The sequence below is a fragment of the Molothrus aeneus genome, chromosome 1 (assembly GCF_037042795.1).
Source record: "Molothrus aeneus isolate 106 chromosome 1, BPBGC_Maene_1.0, whole genome shotgun sequence".
NCBI lineage: Eukaryota > Metazoa > Chordata > Aves > Passeriformes > Icteridae > Molothrus > Molothrus aeneus.
Window position 1 is genome coordinate 87,661,418 of NC_089646.1, and position 20,681 is coordinate 87,682,098.

The 20,681-nt window shown below is 36.1% G+C and overlaps 1 protein-coding gene across 1 annotated transcript in view; it reads right to left on the reverse strand.

The window, feature by feature from the left end:
* PTPN3 (protein tyrosine phosphatase non-receptor type 3) overlaps positions 1-20,681 on the reverse strand; it is a 117,531-nt gene that overhangs the window by 22,810 nt on the left and 74,040 nt on the right. The window contains exons 13-18 of the mRNA XM_066560274.1: positions 19,328-19,462; positions 17,662-17,838; positions 8,318-8,341; positions 6,236-6,434; positions 5,128-5,205; positions 4,096-4,152 (exon numbers count right to left, since the gene is read on the reverse strand). Of these exons, the coding sequence (XP_066416371.1) occupies positions 4,096-4,152; positions 5,128-5,205; positions 6,236-6,434; positions 8,318-8,341; positions 17,662-17,838; positions 19,328-19,462 (670 nt within the window). The remainder of the gene's footprint in view (positions 1-4,095; positions 4,153-5,127; positions 5,206-6,235; positions 6,435-8,317; positions 8,342-17,661; positions 17,839-19,327; positions 19,463-20,681) is intronic.

A 20,681-nucleotide genomic window follows, 5' to 3' on the forward strand; every position in this document is an offset into this window, starting at 1 on the left:
CCCTATGTCCAGCAAAAAGCAATCAAAGCTATGGCCAGAATATGATGATGATGATGATGATGATGATGCTACAAAGATGTCTAAGGCACTAGAGCAGCTCTTGCATGAAGGACGACTCAGAGAACTGGGAGTATTTAGCCTAGAAAAGAAAAGGCTCAAGGGGATCTTGCAATGTACATAAATACCTAGATGGAAGACACAGAGAGGATGAAGCCAAACTCTCAGAGGTGCTTAGTGACAGGATCAGAGGCAAAGAACTCAAACTGAAACACAGGAGGCTCCATTCAAGCATCAGGAAACAGTTCTACTGCTGTGGTGACTGAGCACTCCAGCAGGTTGCCCAGAGAAATTGTGGAGTCTCCCACCTCAGAGACCTCAAAAGCCACCTGGATATGGTCCTGGGCAACTAACTCTAGGTGACTCTTGAGCAGAGGAGATTGGAGAAGAGGACCTCCAGGTCCCTTCCAACTTTCTGTGCTTCTCTAATGTGAATATGCAGGATTCTAGAATCTTTGAGTGTCAAGTAATGTAGCAATTTTTTCATCATTACTATCCTAATCTTTATTTTGTCTAGGAAGTCTCCAGCTACACAAGTGATATATAAACACTTCATTCCATTTATTGTATGAATGAGACACAGACCTTTACTGGTTTTATTTTTTCATAGGTGTTCCCTGTATTTCCTTCATAGCCAGCACAGGTTCCCTGAGCTTTATTCATCCAATATCATTAGCCCTACCAAACAACAATTACCAATCCCCTGTGAACAAGAAATCAAAACTAAATCCAATCCTGATTATGCCCTGCACCAATGGCTCCTAATATATTACCAACTAGTAAATAGAAGATGGAAAGAAGAAATTATATCACAAAAAATATCACAAAAATGAAAAATGCAGACTAAAAAAAATAGTGGCATGAATTTGAAGAAAATAAATTGGGAGTCATTTGTACCAGCAAACAAAGTTGAAGAATAGAAAACTTAAGACCTGTCTTAGTGCCAAAAACAGATAAAGAAGAAGAGAAAGAAGCAAGAGAGAGGAAAGATGCATCCAAGAGGAAAAAAATCCCATGCAGAAAAGCTGATTAAAATTTTAAAGAAGGAATAGTTGCCCACAACTTTTTTCATAGAAATAAGGAAAGAAAATAATGAAGGATAGGGAAGATTGACAGTGATTCATAAAAAATGTAAACAGGAAAAGAATGGGAATTAGGAGCAGCCATGATGTTCTTCAATACTGATTTAACTACGTATTCACAGGTCCCCAAGAACACCCTTGCCATATTTTGTCCAATTTACAAAGGCAAGACTAAAGAATGTAACTATGAATGACTAATTTAATCACTCTTAAATATTGTTAAGTTTTTCTCTTTGAAATACAAGTATTTGAAAAGATAGGTGATATAAAGACCATATCTTGACTAAGAGAGTCAAGACATCAACAAGAACTTGGCAGGAATGGTTTCTGAGCTCCTATATTTGCCTATAATTTAGATTTCTTGGCTGACTGCTATTAGTCTTTATTACAGATGGACTAATATCTTTGCTCAAACAAACTTTGTTAATCATTTGTGATTTGTTAATGCATCAGCCTTCTTATTTGAATCATCTGACTATATAAAATATATCTCAAAGGAGAATTAATTCCTCCTATGCAAGCATAATTTACAGATTTTTCAGAGTCTGAGCCCTTCCAGACAATTTATTATGTCAAAGGCTCTCTGTCCTATTGATACACTCAATGTGTCATTTTTATGCTAATCACCTGCTATTGCTCCAAGGAGCATGCATGGGGTTTTTTTCCATTAAAAGCTCTATTACATAAAACCATAATGACCACTTTAGCACCTGAGAGCATTAATACTGTTTGAGAAAAAATTCTGTAAAGAAATTTAATTAAAAAAACCCTCAAGCCAAACATATGAAAGAAATGGTTGTTCCTTCACTAAAATGTGCTTTCATAAAAATCTTGGGCAGCCTATCCTTTAGTTTTCCTAGCATACTACATTGCTGCTTTATTAAAAGATTTTTTAAAAAGAACTTTAGGAGGCGTAAAGAAAAATGTTGCCTTATTTTGGGGAGTAGATTTGCTTCCCCTCCTCAAAAAAAAATACACATCTTTTTGTAGGAAAGTGAGGAAAAGGTGACCTACAAACCTGAGAAATAATCTTAGCAAATAATATTGCCAAATAGCATCCGTGAAGACATTTTACAGGGTAATGAGTGAATCTAGAGGAAGTTAAAATAGCAGTAATGAAGGTAAGGCAAACTGAGCTAAAATAATATCAAAATGCATTCAACAGACTTAAATTTGAACTATCAGCTTCATTTCATTAAACAGTAAAGGACAGGTAAAGTTTTGTTTATGGAAAACAATATAATCAATGTTAATACTGCTATTCTCTAAAAATATGTGTATTATTTTTCTCTTGCTATAACATGGCATGATTTCCCTAACACTGCTACAGAGTATTATATATTGGATAGCTGTTTCCATTTTTTTTTCTGTGATCCTGGTAACTTGCTCACTTGGTGGTTTACTAGGCTAGAGAGATAATTAGTCACTCTTGTCCATGGCTATGACACCAAAGGGAGACACTTCAGTGAAGTGTTTAAAGTTGGAAGACCAGCCCTTCTTCAATCCAGGAGAAAAAAATACAGATCAATACTTTGCAGAAGACCAGCCAAATCTGCCAAAGGAAATTACTGCCTCTGGAGGAACATCTTTCATTCTCTGATTGCAGAATGAGCCTGTTTACCCTATGTAATTTCAGAATCTCAAATCACCCTTAGAATATTTGCTAGGTTGACCATGAAATGTCTTAGGAACTGTTTTATTTTCAATTCCTAGATGTAAGTTATAATTTCCTACCAAACATTTTTTCAAATAATTATTATGGTTCATAAAGGAGTGCTATGCACTGTGTAAATCAGGCCAAAATCATAAATGTGACCAAAAAATAACTTCTCAAGCAATCTCTTTCAGCTGGATTAGCATCATGACATTTAGATATCAGTCCTGTGACTGCTTATAAAATTTCAGAAGAGTCAGAAGATTCAGAGTGCACTGTATTTTTAGGTTTAAGTCAGTAATATTTCCTAATAAGTCTGCACTGAAATTATTTGATGAGAGTTAGAAAATATAGTTTGGAAAAAGGCAAGTGAAAAAATTTGATATAACATTTGTCCTCACAAATTTATGTAATAATTATTAATAAAAAAGTTTTAAAAGATTTTATGTTCCTATTATTATTTCACAATTCAACAGAAGAACTCAATGACTCTGCTGATTCTTATACATTTCACCTAGTCTATAAATATTTCCATAAGAAAAATTCTATGGCAAAATAGAAACAGGGCAAACATATGCTCCCTTTTAATGCTCCCTCTCTCCTGCCAAGTACTCTCCCATCCTATAAATAATTTTAGAACTAAGGATTTCCTCAGCCTATTATGGCTAGCTTAGTCAATAACAATAGCTTTTTTACCCAAGTATTTGTCCTGTCCTGACGACACAAAAAATTATTTTAACCACACATCCTTTGTCAAGGAGTTTCACAGATCTACTATCTTCTACACAAAGAATTACTTCACCAAACATGAAGAACCTGACCTTCACAAACTTAATTTAGTAGTCCACATTTCTGTAGTCCTAATTTTAGTAGTCTATATTTCTGCTGGAATTCCTTTTTCATAGCGCTCCTAATCTTGCAGATCCCTACTATATCTCCCTCAAACCAGCTATTTTTTCTAGGGTGCAGGGGCCCAAATTATTTACATCTTCAGTAATGATGTTCCTTTTCCCCAGCTCTTGCCCCTGACCAAGCATTTTCCAGTTCAGGACGCACTTGTTCAGATGACAGGAGAACACAAATATACTTTCTACTTATATCTGGTTTGAAAAACTCTTCCAGATCTTTTAAGCTCTTTTAGCTCAGTGATTAAGAAATCACTGGTTAAACCAATCCCTAATGAGAACAGTTCTGCTGCTATTTCATACTGGTTACAGGTGTCCACATTTCTATGTGTACAGACCTTTGAGAGGTGGAAGGAGTAGCAATGGAAGAGATTAGAAACCTCAAAAAATTACTTACAGGTGATCCTGGAGTTATTCTTGATACCAGCAGTGGCATTTTTTGATCTACTCCACCCTAGAGGAATGAGAGGAATGTCAAGTAAATAGTAACCATCGATCTATCATTAAGCATAAGCAGCATTTAAAAGAAGTAATTGCTAATTTTCTTTTTATATAGTTTTTTTATGCTGTGTCATCATAAACAGGGACAGGGTTGTTAGGACTGAATTTTCATCAGTAAATGAGGAATTATGGGGTGGGTTGTGATGTCTTTAAATGTATCAATTTCCAGTAAACTAGACTGGGTGTCTGTTTCAGGCCATGTATTTTAAAAAGCATAAACAGATAAAATGGAACATTTTTTGTAACCCTGTCCTTGAAGGCAGCCCAATTTAAAACTTCCAAGGCAGACAGTTTTCTTAGATTTTGTGACAAATGTGCAAGGAATCTGGTAGGATCAAAGTCCCAGACAACTGTACTCCTTTATTCTCTTTACATCACCAATAAATAGCCAAGGTGAAATGATCAAACTCTTATTTTGATATTATGGCAAATTTATAATACTCTGCTTAAATGGAATTTCAATGAGGGAATTTAAAACATTTACAATAGTCAATTATCAATAATAATTTAAATTTTCTTCACAAATTAATTTTCAAAATTTCAATATGATTTCTAAGGGGTACAATTAAATGGAACAGCACAAACTATTTAAATTGTTTTATAATACAGAGGTCCAATTTTCCAAAAGTCAATGCCTTAAATTAGGCCTTCAAGTTCAGCAGCCAAATAGGCAGTGTGCCTTGGATATGGCTATGCCCATAATATATGCAACTGAAAACCAGAGAACTATTAGATGCTTATTTCTGTAAGTGTTGCCTTAGCACTTAAGGATTAGGCTGCCACTTCTAAAAACTCTCAGTCCACAGGACATTCCTGTAAAATAGACTGCTTTCTCCTAATCATTATGCTAAAAATTTTTTTTAAATCATGAAGTAAAAACATCTTATCCATAAAGCATTTAAAAATAATTAAAAGACAGCTGGTTTACCTTTAGATTAAATCCAAACTTCCCTTCTTCATCTGGTATGATACGCACCAAAAGTAAATCTCCCTCAATTAGGTCATTCTGCAATATATAGAAAAAGAAAGAAAATGTTCTTATTTTTAGAAGAAAATATCAGCAAAGTAGAAAACAGTGCGACTAAATTTAGAAGTGCTGAACAAAAATACTATACATATATCCACCTTTGAAATAGGAAGAGGATATGGTTGTAGAATACACTTACAATAGTTACAATAACAATGTACATCTCAGCAAACGTTTTCTGGTTGCTCTGTCATAACATCATTACTCTCATCCTACCTTTCCTTCCCAACTGACAAATCCTATTAAAGTTCCAATCTGTTGTCATTAAAAGCTTAGGTGCAACATATGAACAGAAATGACTCTATTCCAAGAACAATGAAGTGACCATTTTGAGGACTTTTCTTCTTTAAATAGGTTTATTTTTACACAACAGATCCACAAGGCAGAAGAATTCAAAAGTGTCAGCAGCTAACAGACATGTTGGAAATGATAGAACTATTCTAACTAATTTTAGTTAGTTGTTTTAATTAATATTAAAAGCCCACTTTTATGCAGAACCCCTCTGGAACAGGGGTTCTGCCTAAAAGTTCTGGAACATTAACCATAAAGTTAGCAGGGAGCAGCTGCTCTCCAGCCAGGTCAGAACTCAAAAGGATGATGTTTAGCCATCCTTAAGAAATGCCTGGGATAAAGCAGAGCTGTGTCTGCTTATCAGAGATGCCTGGGATAAAGCAGAGCTGTGTCTGCTTTTCAGACAGATAGCAACTTGACTTAGCTGATCTTTTTTTCCCTTGGAAGGAACAAGATTCAATCATGTAAGGATTTCTATTCCACTACGAACTTTCCCTGAAGCTTCTAGAATGCTGGACACTTTGGAAACCAAAGCACTTGGTAAGCTTGTCTATCACACAGCCTTGGATAAATGTGAGTAGCAACATGAGATCTACTCTCATTACTACATAAAATATACTCATCCTGAACACAGCCACCACTTTGCCCATTCTCAAACCACAGCTCACAGTCACACTCACTACTAGCCCTGACTTCAAAAGCACACAAGTGCACCCACCTTATCACAGTAGTACTGACTGGAGTCTTCTGTTGAGCTGCTTTTTGTAACATTGTCATACGATTCTAGGAACTGCTTATCCACCCCTTCCAGTGGGTAAGAGCCAGAAATGTTGCCAACTCCATTGGGAGAGTGAGCCAAGGCTTTAGGTGAGAGACGGGTCAGAGAGCTCCGTGTCGGACTGTTTCCCAATACGTTCCTTTATTTTGAAAGGATAAATATTACAAAGATATTGTTAATCCAGATTTTTAAATTTAAAAAAAGATTTAAAAAGAGCAAGTTCTAAGGGTTAAAAGATTTAATACCACTTCTTAGTGGAAGTGCAGGGAAACAGGATTGGATTGTGAACTAAGCCTATCATTAATCAGTGAACATCCAGAAAAATATTCAAAAATTCTGGAATAGCAAAACCATTTAATGCAAAATATTTGGATGTTAGCAGTGAAAGGCACTGTTGTAGTTGTACAGGAATTCACAGTAACACATGGAGAGGGCTGAACCACAAGGAAAGGCCCTTCAGTTGCCAATTCTATCCATGAAAAAATCTTTTGCTCTGATTCCACTCTCATTACTTCAAAGTACTTTTTTTTTTTTTAAGATTCCTCCTCTTATGAGTACCATCTCAACCTTATCCCAGCAGGTGAAGGCAGTTTGCAGAAAAGCCAAGGTAAATTGTCAGAGAAACAGGAAATGAAGTGAAAATTAAAGGTTTAATTGCAAGTAAAATATTCTGTTATTGAGGTAGTTATAGCCATACTAAAGGACCCAGAACTAACTCAGGGTACATATCTGGCATTCGAGAACTTTAGCATTCAATGATAACAAAAGTCAGTACCTAAAACCCTCAAATCTGGCAATTGGCCAAGTTGCCTGATGGTGCTCCAGGACTTCCCAAACATTCATTTAGTTATACTCCCTCTTTTGAAAAGGATGACATACAGACCTCTCATACAACTAACCCCCTTCTTTAATTGGACCAAACTCATGGATGCCATACAGACTAACTGCTCCATCCTTATAAATACTACCCAATGTGAAAATATCTGTCTTGAGGAAAGCTCAAGGTATAGCAACATCACATTTAGACAGTGTTAAAGTGGCAGAAGTACATATCTTGCCAAGTTAACCTTGGCATTAAAATTTGTGAATTCAAACATTTATTTCTGCTTTGGTATTTGTCGATATATGTGAGCTTTTTTGAACCATTTCCAGCAGATATTTAGAGCTGTCAATGAAGAAGTAATTCTACTCCAAGGAGTGTAGCTTTTAGCATACAGGACTTGTATTGCAGCAAACTTTGATACTGCAGCCACTTTTTTGGCCTGTGAAAGTCTGATCACAACAAATACAAATGTCCTGAGAGGTGCCATCAAGGAAATGTATTCTTGCCATAATACCTCTGACTTCCAGTTAGACTATGTGTACTTGGCAATGGCAATGAGGTATTTCATGCAACACTTGCAGTACTTTCAGTTACTACAGAAAGTGGCACTTTTTGAATGAATTCAAAGTTTCAGGATGCTTTGAAGTAGTGAACTATAATTACACTGTCAAAATTCTGGTTTTATCTGATAGCTTCCAAGACTTTTCCTGATTCTGATGAAGTCAATGTTAAGCAAGGAGGAACACTGTATATGTAAATACATCCTAATACGTTTTTCAGAACACAGTCCAAAAAAAACATTTCACTTACAAGTTGAAATTACAGACCGTGTAATGATTTTTTTATGTAGAAAAGAAATCTAACAATACCAGAAAAATATTATTTCAGTCAGTGTCATCTGGCACTATATAAAGAGTCACACATAAAATTGCCAGTGTATTTTTGCATCATTAAACTTTTGTAACAGTTTCTAACCAAGTTTTTCTGTTAAGAGTGATGAGAGATCTATTACAACTTAAGACTTTCCAAATCCTGACCTCAAAACTTACTTTTTTTTACAAATCTTTACAATCTTCATTCATTTATATATTTATTTGTGTCTTTTAATCATACAAAACCACTACTTTGAAAAATCAGTTGAAGTTATATATTTCCTTATTTATCTTAAAAAGGTAGGAGAAAGTATAAAGAAAACTCACTTTGGTGATTCTTGTTCAGATGACCTGGTAAAAAACCACAAACACAAAACCAACATTAAATGGTTATAAGTTAAATCTTAAAAAAAAACAAGAACCAAACTCCAACTTCAAAAAAAACCCCAAAAAACCGCATAAAAGCCAAAAGTTGTGCTCATAATGAATTAAAGAATACTTAATCCAATGGTTAAAGTCTGAATCAGATAATTAGGGTGTTTATGAGACACTCTGCAAAAATCCCAGGGCAGCTCTGGTCACTGATTTCCACTTTTGATACAAGCCCAATACAGGCAGCACACATCTGCTACAGCAACTCAAGCTCTGCAGGAGTTTACACAGGCAATTATTTAGCCAGACACCATAGATCATTTTAGAAAGTTTTAGGTGTGGATTACAATGACTACAGATGTCACCGCTTGTATTTTGTAAAAGTCAAAATGTGGCAAGATCTTTATGTTTAGGTAGCCAGAAATGAGCACAGGTGGCTTCAGAAGCTTGACATTCCCAATGCTTATTCTCATGAAGTGAGAGCAGAGAAGGTGTTGACAGAAAACTTTGAGACAAAGTATAATGAAAGTAGAAGTGTTTATAGCAATGAGGGCAATCTAGAATGGAAAAGAAATCAAAATTTGCACTGCAGAGCATTTTCCAATGCATTCAATTAACTTCATCAAAAATCCCCTGAAACAGCAAGCTAAATTATATGATATAAATTAAAACAGTAGCAGTGCTACTAAGACAAAATTTAAAGTAAAAGTTATCAAAAAACGTGCTTACAACGCAAAGTTTAAGGCAGATTGGATAATTTTATAAATTCATTTAAGAAGTGACCAAAAATCCTGGACTGATATATGTCCATGCTGGAAAAAATATGTGAAGTAGTTCAGTTGAAAGTAGACTTGTCGAATTGCCAAGTTATAGGCGGTCATTCACAGTATACAGTTAGATTTTCAACTCATGCTCTCTAAAACATCATTAATACTAAGAGTTACATACTACATTTCACTAAAATTACAGTAAAAATAGCACCAGTATCAGTCGAGTTAAGATTCCTTGTATGTAATTTGACAATATGAAGAAATTCTTCCTTGAGAGGCAGAGATGGTAAAGCTTGATCCCTGAGGAATTTTGGAGGTTTGAGTTCTGTGTACTTTTAATACTTTTAAAACATTAAGCTTTTTCCCCTTTTATTGCAGTCATATCTAACTTCTGACTCCACTGACATCCACCTCCACTCACCCACTAATATCTCTTTTTCTGTTTGTCCACAATCCCCAGAGAATTTTTACCCTCCAAGTGTAAGCAGATCCTGTGGGAATGTAAGTTCACCTGCTGCCTGACCAACCCACATCTAAATAGGACAAATACCGAAGTTGTACTTTAACTCCTCAGTGAGAGGACAATGTCATCTTAAAGTTTTGGGAGTTTTTCCTGCCTAGTCACTGACTTTCACTAATCTTAAGAAACTTTGCATGTTCAAAAACTCATCTCCTACATTACATTTGATTGCATTGTCCAAATATTCTTGAGTGGAAACAGAGGCAGAGGGGCTGTACAATGACATAAGCCTTATTTCCTTAGGAAGTCACACTAAAAATAAAAAAAAAACATTGAATTTATTTTCATTAAGCTAATGGATTTCCTTGTAAGGCAAAGAACAATGAAACTGTACATATTTTTTACATTTTGCCACAGGAGACCTGCAGCTCTATTACCAAATCCTGTGCAGAATCAAAATTGCCCTGAGTTAACCCTTTCAAGAGTCTTCATCAAAAACTTACAGACATAGAATTGTGATGACAATCAATAAAATGCCCTGGTTTTAATATATTATCTGCACTCTATCTTCCCAAGTGAAAGAGGTAAAGAGAAAGAAAAAAAAAACAACTTAGGGTTTCATTTATAGACCTTCTATAAACTTACAGTAAATTTTTCATTATCTCTCTTTGGAGACTTGAATATGGGATATAAATTCTTAGTACTATTTGATGAAGATTTATTTGTTAAATTATTGCACTTTAATTCAAACATATCAGCTCTAAATGACTGACTGAAAATTTGGTAACCTTTTAAATCAGGAAGAAAGGTGACCAAATATTTGACTGAGAAAAGTGACCAAATTCATTATCTAAAATAATTCATCAGAGACAGTGCAGCTGTGTATTCCTAAAGTTCTCAGCAGGTCAGCATGCTAGAGCTGCAGAATTTTGCACCCCAACACAGTTAAAAACTATTTCTATCATTTAATTATTCAGCAATATGATAAAATACTTTAAACATGAATAACTAGCTGATTTTTTTTTGGCTATACAGTGTTGCACAGTTTACTAAGTCATCCTCATTTAACAACACACAAGGACTGTATTTTAAGTCGATGAAAGACAACACTCACCAGACCAGCCATTCAACTTTTTCATCCAGGAAGAGAGCCCTTCCTTGCAAGGAGATTAAGCTTTCCATTGGTGCAGCAAACAAGCAATCACTTCAAAACTTCAGGTAATTTCTCTTCCTCACTTTGCAATATAACTAAAATTATGCCATTTCAATCTTGCATTCAGTATGGATTGATCTATTGCCAATTACCTTTAAATATAGGTCTTTGCCCTGAAAAGTCTAACTCTCCTCTTCTGTCAAGAGGACAGAATGGAAAGGTTTTAAGGAAAGACCCCTCCTCCTCATTTTGGTGTGACCTACCAGGGAATTCTGCTATTCTGAGAACCAAGGATGATGAACTACAGCAGAATAAAACCCCGAGAGAAAAGGGTCAACTGAAACAATAGCACTGTAGCAAAACTCCCCCTTTACAAACAACTGAAGGAAACATCTGTAGGTTTTGCCCTTGTGCTGTTCTTGAAGTTCTTAAAGCTTCTTTCATTGTAACACCTGCAGGGCTGGGGAAAGTGAGTATGCCAGCATTTCCATTATCACCTCTTTTCTGAGGACTCACCATTACAACTGGGGTTTTTTATTCATAAGCAAAATAAGTGGAAGATACTTGCAGCAACACCTTTCTCCTACCTTTTAGAGGAATTTATACACAGAATATTCAGCATTTCTGTGAAGAGAATAACTGTGTAAGGTGTCATAAGTTTTTTGTACTGTATACAGAAAACTCGAGGACTTCATGACATACACAAGCTTTTCAGTGATTTCCTAGAAATTTCAGTCATTCACCTTTGTAAACTGCTACCATCACCTTTAAAGGGATACTTTGTTACTCTGCATTGCCTCTATTGACTGTGCGTAATTTACTGGCTTGCCAAGAAATTTTCATGTGTTTTGATACACAGCAACTGCTTGTATTGCTACAAGGTTTGCCTTATCACAGATTTGCAATTCAACTTTGAGACTTTCCATTTAGATGCAAAATCATTGCATTTTGAACTGGCAAGGAAAGTATAATACATTTGAATAAGGATATATATTTAAAAAGCAAAGTTTGCATCTAAGCAAAATATATACATGTACTCTTTTCATGTATATTTGAGTGGAAAAGCACTCAAATATAAAACTTAGTCTTTATACTCAAATATAAAACTTAGTAGTAGCATTGTAATTCTAATTTGAAACATTCCCAGCTCCACTGTCTAGTATTAGAATATCTTCCTTGAGAAAGGCTGAAGTACACAAACAACGATAATAGAATTTTGTGAAATGCAACAGATTTTGTAGAAACAAAGAAATTATCATATCTGTGTATGATTAAGTACTAAGGATAAATAACAGTTTAAAACAAGGGGGAGGTTCACTTATTTGTAATTTTCTACCCAAAAAGTAGCTACAGGAACTCAGCTGGATAAATCTGAAGAGTAATTTTATCAATAGTAAAGCTTTAAAAACTTTCCTCTTGTGAAAAATCATATTTTAGTTAAACTAATGATGTGTTCCCATAGTACATTCACCAAAGCTCACTAGGCAGCTACAGTTATTGTCTATCAAATGCTAAGCTAAAAGAATTGAACAAATGAAGCATCCGTTCAGGAAATCTATTTTCAGTGCAATACCTTCACCAGATGATGCATCACACTCACACTAGGAACGTATGTGCACTTCCAGAAATTCATAGCACAGTGCAAGTCAATTTCCGTTCTGTATATTAGTTCATCATTTCATTTCCTTCCCCTCCAACTCTGGGGCTGCACACATTACTCCATCTGTATCACTAGCAAAAGACAGTTTTACAATGGAAATTGAAAGATGCTTATAGCTTTGCAAGCATTTCAGACAAAAGTTTATGCAGAGACATATGGCATTTATAACAAGAAGAATTATAGACTGAAAATAATTTATGTTGGAAGGGAACCTGAGAGGTCACTTAAACTCTTATTCAAAGAATAGACACCAAAGCTACATGAGGGTATTTGGGTCCTTGCCATGTTGTCTTTTGAGGTTTTCCAAGGATGGAACTAACTCCACCTTTTTGCTGATGTATAAAAAGGCTTAAATAATCAAAATGTGATTCTCCCTCCCCTAATTATCTTTTGAGCATTTCCCTAGCTATAACTTGCATCCAATGCCTCACGTTTTTGCTCTGCATCTCCAAGAAGAGTTGGCTCTATATTCTTGATAATCCTCTTTTGGCTGAGCAAGGCACCAATGTGACCAACCCCACCTCGACTCCCCCAGCCTTCTGGTTCTCATGCATCATCTGCTTGCACCTGTGAATATCTTGCCAGATTTATCTCATCAATCAATGTATGACTCTAAATATATGATCTATACCATCTCACCTGTCAGGAGGCTTTTCTTGCTGACTGTTACTATACCTTATCACTTAGAAATATGTTTTACAATAATCTTCTTTTCTGGTTAGACAGAAAATTCCACTAATCTTTTCTGTTTAGGCCAGCAAATCTACTCTAAAAAAGTACCAAAACACTTGCTCCTACACAATCTGCTGTTCCAAACCAAACAGACATGTTCAGTTTATTTAATTACAAGGTGAACAGGAGAAACAAATCAGACAACAAGACCCTCCTCCACACAGCTTATCAGGTTGCTTTTCCAAGCCAATAAGCCAGTTATTTTTTCTTTTTAGCACCTTGTATACTCTGCTGGTTTTGGCTGAGCTAATTTTCTTCACAGAGTCCAGTATAGGGCCCTGTTTTGTATTTCTGTTGAATTGTGTTTTGGATTTGTGCAGGGCTGATAATACAGAGATATTTTTGTTATTGCTGAGCAGGGCTTACACAGAGCCAAGGCCTTTGCTGCTTTTCATACTGCCATGCTGGTGAGGAAATTTTGGGTGCTTGGGGGGTTGGGAGGAGACACAGCCAGGACAGGTGACCCCAATTGACCAAAGGGATATTCCAGACCATATGCCACCATGCTCAGTGTATAAAGTGGGGAAAAGAAGTAGGAAGGAGGATAAGTTGGAGCGATGGAGTTTGTCTTCCCAAGTTACTGTTATATGTGAGGGGGCCCTGACCTCCCAGAGATGGCTGAACACCTGCCTGCCTATGGGAAGCAGAGAATTAATTCCTGGTTTTGTTTTGCTTCTGCGCATGGTTTTTGCTTTCCCTCTTTAACTGTCTTTATCTCAGCCTATGGGCTTTCTAGCTTTTACAGTTCTGATTCTCTCTCCCTGATTCCATTGGTGGAGGAATGAGTGAGTGGCTGCATGGTGCTTGGTTGCTGGCTGGGGTTAAACCAATGCAAATTTATATATTCTTCCTGACAAGTACTCTCCCCATTAGAAAAGTGCATTCAAAAACAGGAAGAAAGGCATTAACAGAGCAAACAACAGCTCTATTAACACAGCAAAGTATTTTCATCTACGATATAAAAAAAAAATTAAAAATATTTTTAAAAGCACAAGCCATTAAACCTGAATTTAAAAGGTCAAAAATAAGCTCTTCTCCTCATACAAGGGAAAGGGGAAACAACTGTACAGGTAACATGACTAAGATTATTCTGAGCTGCCAAAATAAATTACTGTTTGTTTCAGTAATCGTTTGCATGTAACACCTTTCCTTAAAGATACTTGAGCTTACTAACATTCAGTTAAGGGGCAGGGGCAGGTGCTGGCCACAACACAGGCCTTCCCACAAAGCCAGATGAAAACCTTAAGTCCATGAACAGAGAAGAATGGAGTATACTCCTTTTCCATACTGAATGATAGAAAACCATGCAGCTTCCCACAGCAGGGTTCTTGGAGGTTAAGAGCATTAAACAACACTGTGTTTTTCAGTTTTCATTTCTTGTCATTAGTTTGTTTTCATTTCTCATTGCCTAATGAAGGGTGAACATCTGTATCACCCCTCATGTACCCAAAGATGCTTGAGAAAAAGGAAAGGAAAAATGAAACCAAGAAAGAATAAAGCCCAAAGATCTGTAAATAGTATTCGGTTACATTGGATTTAAGTTTTCATGGCAGACCTTGGTATTTCAGGTTCACCAAGTGTTTAAAAAATATATTATTGAAAAATTTAAAATTAAATTTTTAATTTACACCAAATACCTTAACATAAAGACACCAGTGATATCATTATAGCAGTTTAAATTGTCACTTATTTACTTGAGGGCAAAGGGCAGGCTAGTTTATTTTAAGGACTTTTTCTTTTAGCTTCTTCTAAGAGTTCACGTATGAAGAATCCTACACATATTAAGTTGCCTTTTTTTTTTTTTTTAAGCTACCAATGCCAAGAACCAGACCTTGCACTGGGGATGGCCAGTGCAGCCTCTCAGGAGAAAATACCTAATACCTGATAAAAGATCAAGCATATCAAAGTACATGATTGCAAAACAACTAGTCTAATGCCCCAGTTAAAACCAAGTTTGATTTGAAGGTCACTGCATAAATCAAGGATGTCTTGGAATTTCCCAACCTGATATTGAAACATATCACATATTTCAGTATGACTACTTTATTTTTCCTGTACCTTTTCCCCTTAAGTGACACAGTAGCATACAGATCAGAGTGGTGTCAGGGAAGGCAAATCAGCAAGGATGACTTGTTCCTCTACATCTGTGAGTCTCTCCTTATTCCAAATTTGGAAACTGTAGTGGTACATTTATCAAGACAGACTGCAACAGTGGTAATCTTCAAGCACTATGCCAGGCTAGACAAAGTAAAAATTGCAGTAAAAAAGAATTCCCTGGACAAGCCCATCAGTCTGCCTTTAAAAATAACCAGCTGTGGGTTAAACCTGCTCAATGTGTGTGGGCAAAAGCCCAGGGGAAACATCCACATTTAATACTAAGGATATGCAAGGTAAACTTTTTTCTTACAAAATAGATTTAGCTGATAGGGTAGGATTCCATCCATCAATGTTCAGTGTCCATGGAAAGATTTTACTACACAAACATGCTGAATTTCACTTTGCATATTTCAACAAAGGAAGTGAAGTAAGTAGTAAGTACTGTAAGATTGCAAAAGGAAAAAAACTGGAATGTGGACTAACAAACTTCAGTGTAGAGAAAAAGTGGGATTTTTTAATGGCTACTATTTTACCTCAATTGTTAAAAAGGAAATTATTAATGACTGTTTTACTTCACAAAAATCTAACAGTGAATACAACACAGGATCCTTTATTCCATTCTTCTTTCAAACCACACAAATTGAATTTAATTACTGAGATTTATGCAGATTTTCATTTACTTGCAGAGTATCAAATATTATAAACATACCCAAAAAACCTGATACTGTATTAGGGATAAGATGTAAGAAAAAAAGCAATGATTTATATGTGGTAGTAACAGTAAAAATCTCCACAGTGAGCGATATTTCTAAGATTCAGCAGAGTCACTAGGGCTCAGAAAATAAATGAATGTGCTATTTTCAAATTTAGAACATCCTTTTTTTCATTGTCTGAGAAAAGGCATGAAGGCAGGAATTTCCACTCCGTTCTCAATATATATAAGATAACTGAAACAGGAAGGAAAGAAAAACCTACAGGGGAAGAAAAGAAAAAGGAAAATAAAAGAAGTCCTACAATGTGCTAGCTGGCAGGACACAATTTGCCAGCCACAAAACACAGCATGGGAACATAATTTTCTGTCTACAGCTTCTACCCTCATCATCTCTTCTTATGTCTGCCTCTCAGTATTTTTACTCAGAAAATACTTCTGTAAGTATATCATCTGCAAACTTTAAAACCCACCAAAGACATGGCTTCCTACCTATGACTATTCACAACATCTAAAGGCCTAATTTTTATGTATTATCATGGTTACTACTGCCATTAGTAATAATAAATTGTATTAAGGTTCAGCTGTCTTCCAGTCAGAAATATAGAAAAATGAAGTGACAAACTCAAAACACTTAATATACTCAAAAGAGTAACAAAATCCAAATATGCATACAACATGTCAATTTTCTCTTTTTTTAAATTGAAAACTCTCTGCTATAATGTAACAATAATATTATTACAGAATTTAAAGAAAATAGTTTCAATCAGAATTTAAAGCGATATGTAGTACCTGCACACTGTCACAGAGGCAGGTGAGTCCCATCAGCTTCCATTAAGACATTGCTTCTCAAAATACACTTTGGCTTAAAGTCACTAGGCATCACTAAATACCATTTTTCTTTTGCAGTGCTACAAAGGAACACGCATTTCAATACACAGCATTCTCCCCAGCTCCAAGTTTTAAACTAACTGTTTTCTTTTTGAGACTGAACAATTAATGATTTTGTACATTTGTGATAATCTGATATTCATTAAGAAATGAGTGTAGCCATACATATAATGTAATATATGAACAAACAAATAATCAGAGTGCACAAAGACAGGTGTTTCAAATTCTGGCAGCAAACCTAGCAGTTGTTAAGGCACTGCAGAGGAGAACAAAGCAGGTCCTTAAGGAATACAGCCAAAAAGTAGACACTGCCTTTAGACAAGCCATTGACAGTTCCTCTGAAGAAGAAAAAGATGGATGGCCACCAGCATTATGAAGTTCTTGAGTATACTCAAATGCAATACCTCTTTCAACTGACAAGGCTGAGCTGATGATGTGGAATGTGAGTGAACTCTTAGAAGAGTTCACTAAGTCTTTCTCCCCACAAAAAGAGTTTCTGACAGTTAGGAAAGGGTTGCAAAAGCTACTAGGAAACAGAATATTACCGATTTGAACAGACATGTCTTAGTAGTTCTTCTAATTTTACTAACAGCTCAACTACTATGTATTGTTTAATGATGAAGAGTTGGTATGCTTTTGACTTGCATTTTGCATCATGGCATTTACAGTATAGAAATTGGTCAAAATAAAGCTTATGCAAACAAAACTGAACTCATTGTAGCCTTACAACTGATTGCGACTGTTTCACACTATAGCTCTTTGGGATTTTTGTTTGGTGCTTTTAAAAACATCAAAATAAGCAATGGATTCTTTGCCAAAGTCCTTACCTCCTCTGTGGACTACGGTTCTGAGAGAACTCTGAATCACTGTCCTTTGACGTTGGAGAGCCCTTATATGTGTAAAAAACATCCTCTGTTTCAGTAATATAACTAATCTCATTCGTAAGGTTATCTACAGATGAGTGTCGTGGTTTGCGGATTTCATGACGTAGTCTAGGACTCCGCCTTAAAAACACAGAATACAAACACAAAGGGGAAGATTAGAATATTTCATGAAACTTTATAAAAGAAAAACTTATATCCTATTGCAGTTATGATCTGAATCTTCATATAAGTTTCACTTCAAAATAATCAATTTTTAACCATTCTGTATGGTGTAGGAGGCAATCATACACTGCTAGGTTCAGTACACTGAACTGATTGGTGTTTCTCCCCCTGTAAAATGCAACTTATATTATCATGTTTTAATCATAGGGTGATTCATGTTGGAAAGGACTAATGGAGGTCACCTAGTCCAATCTTCTGCTCAAAGCAGGGTCAACTAAGGCCAGAGTAGGCTGCTTAAGATTTTATTCACTCATATCTCAAAAAATCTGAAGGATGGAGACCACAAAGCTTCCCCAGGCAATGACTGTCCATGTGGTGAAGCAGTTTTTCCATTGTATCATGACAAAACCTCTTTTGTTTCAACATATACTTGTTGCCCCATTCTCCCACTATGCAATAGTGAAAAACCTGGCCTAATCCTGTAGCTGGCCTCCTCCTAAGTAGTGTTATTAGGCATCTGGGCAACCCCTGCTTCTCCAGGTTGAACATGTGTCACTACATCAGCCTCTCCTCACAGGGTAGGTGCTCCAGCCTCCTGACTACCTTGGGGCTGGTGGTCTTTGCTGAACTTGCTCCAATTTGTGTCTGGTTTACATTTGCAGACAAAAAGGGCTGCAGCATTCTAATGAAATCTAGAGAATGCTGGGCCAAAAGGGCATCACTTCCACTGACCTACTACCTACAACTCTGTCAATTTTGCCAAGTTGGACTTGTTTGCTGTCAGGGCATACCAGATGGCTCATGTACCACTTCTGCCTATAAAGATTACCAGGCTGTTTTCCAGAAAGCTGCACTGTAGACAATACTGTTACACTGGGTTCTTATTTCCCAGGACACTATGTTTGTCTCTGTTGAATTTCACACATTTCCTATTGGCCCATTTCTCCAGATTATAGAGATGACTTTGAAGAGCAGCCCTGGCCCCAGGCTTATTGACTCACCTCCCAGTTTGGTGCCATCTGCAAACTTTATGATCAACCATACCATTGCCTCCTCTAGATCATAAAGAGGTTAAGCAGGACAGGTCTCAAGAGCAACCTACCTTTTTTTGTCATCTACCTTTTTTTGTTGTCCAGGTAGAGTGTGACACATTAACAACTCCCCTCTTAGTCCAGTCATCCAACCATTTGAACATTTTTTTTTAAAACCATCCTCTTGTCCACCCATCCAGAAACATAATGACTTAACTTGGGTAAAAGATTTTGGCAGACAGCATGAAAACCTTGCTAAAGTTGAGGTGACACCCACCCTTCTGTTGTCATATATATTCTCAGAATAAAAACGTTTAAATATATCTGTACACACTACATAATTATTATGCTAGAGTACATACAATTAGAAATGGTAGGAGGCTAGAAGGTGTGGAAAAGGCTGAAAATGGATTTACCAATTGGGGGTAACAGGAGGTGATCGAGAAGGAAGGCTTTTGGTCTCTAGGTGCTCAACTGATAAGGATCGTCTCATAGATGGGTTCCAAACCATCCCACCTATCACTTTTCTGCAGTACTGGTTGTTTACAGACCTGAAAAAATATAAAACAGCTATATGTGAGTTATTTTGCATAGAAAACCTAAGATATGCTTATGAAAGTCAATTTCATAATTTAAAGCATCCCCCTGTGCTTACCCCTCCTTACTTATGCGTTTACATTCTCACAGAGACATTTGCTGTCCCTCATCTGTGACAATAAAAGTGATTGTTAATCCCTGCTCCATTGCTTATCACAAGCCTGGATAAAAATAACTTTTTCTGAGAATTATTTTTAACCCAATTGTGTTTAAGAAGACAGAGGGGAAAACAGGAAATTCAGTATGTCCTGCTGGTACTGAACTGAGTGCCTGACAAAAGACAGTTCAAATACAGGTAATATGTTCTGAAGCTTCCCTGTTAATATTCACAAAGGGGTAACAATTCAGCAAGAGCTTCACTGAGCACAGGACAACTTTACCCATCTACCTGCTGCCTCATTCAGAGCTAAACCAGACAAGACTCTATTGTGAAAGGAAGCCACCTTTGAGTGATGTATTCTTTATAGAGATAAACCATTAAAAAAATCTGACATGAAAATAAGATCTCCAGGTATGGACTGCTTCTTTTGACAAGAAGAAGAAAGATTTGAGAAGAAAAGGGCTGCAACAGTATAAGTACCACAGCTAGGAAAGCAGTAAAAGTATCTTAATAGTGAAAATACACAGCATAAAGAAAATCTTGAAGTAGACTGAAATTGAGATAAACTAACTCTTATGCATCATTTTATACAGCATTCCACAATTCAAGCTGAGAGATAAGCTGCTCACCTTTAAGTTTACAGGCCTAGGATTTCTCATAGAAGAAACAATTTATTAGTTACAGAGAAAACTCCTTTGGCCCATTAAGCCCTGAACTGTACATGATGGGCAGCTGGGCTAGCACGCTATGTAAGCATCTTACTAGAGAGCTGAAAAGCTTCAATTTTACATAGCATTAAAAAAGAATAAAAAATAAATAAAATTAAAATGCCGCTAAAGCTGTGGTTATTATGCTAAAATCAAACCTTAAGCATGCTTTGCATTGTACTACTTTTTGCTAATATAAGTAAAAGAAAAAGAAACCCATTTTTTTTTCATATATACTGAAGTATTTTGCATATCTTGTTCATGATTTTAAAGGAAATCAATTCCCTCATTTTCTAAATGTACTTTAGAAGCTTCTCTATGTATAGAAAACAGAGGAAAAACTTAGTATGAAGCATCTACATACTA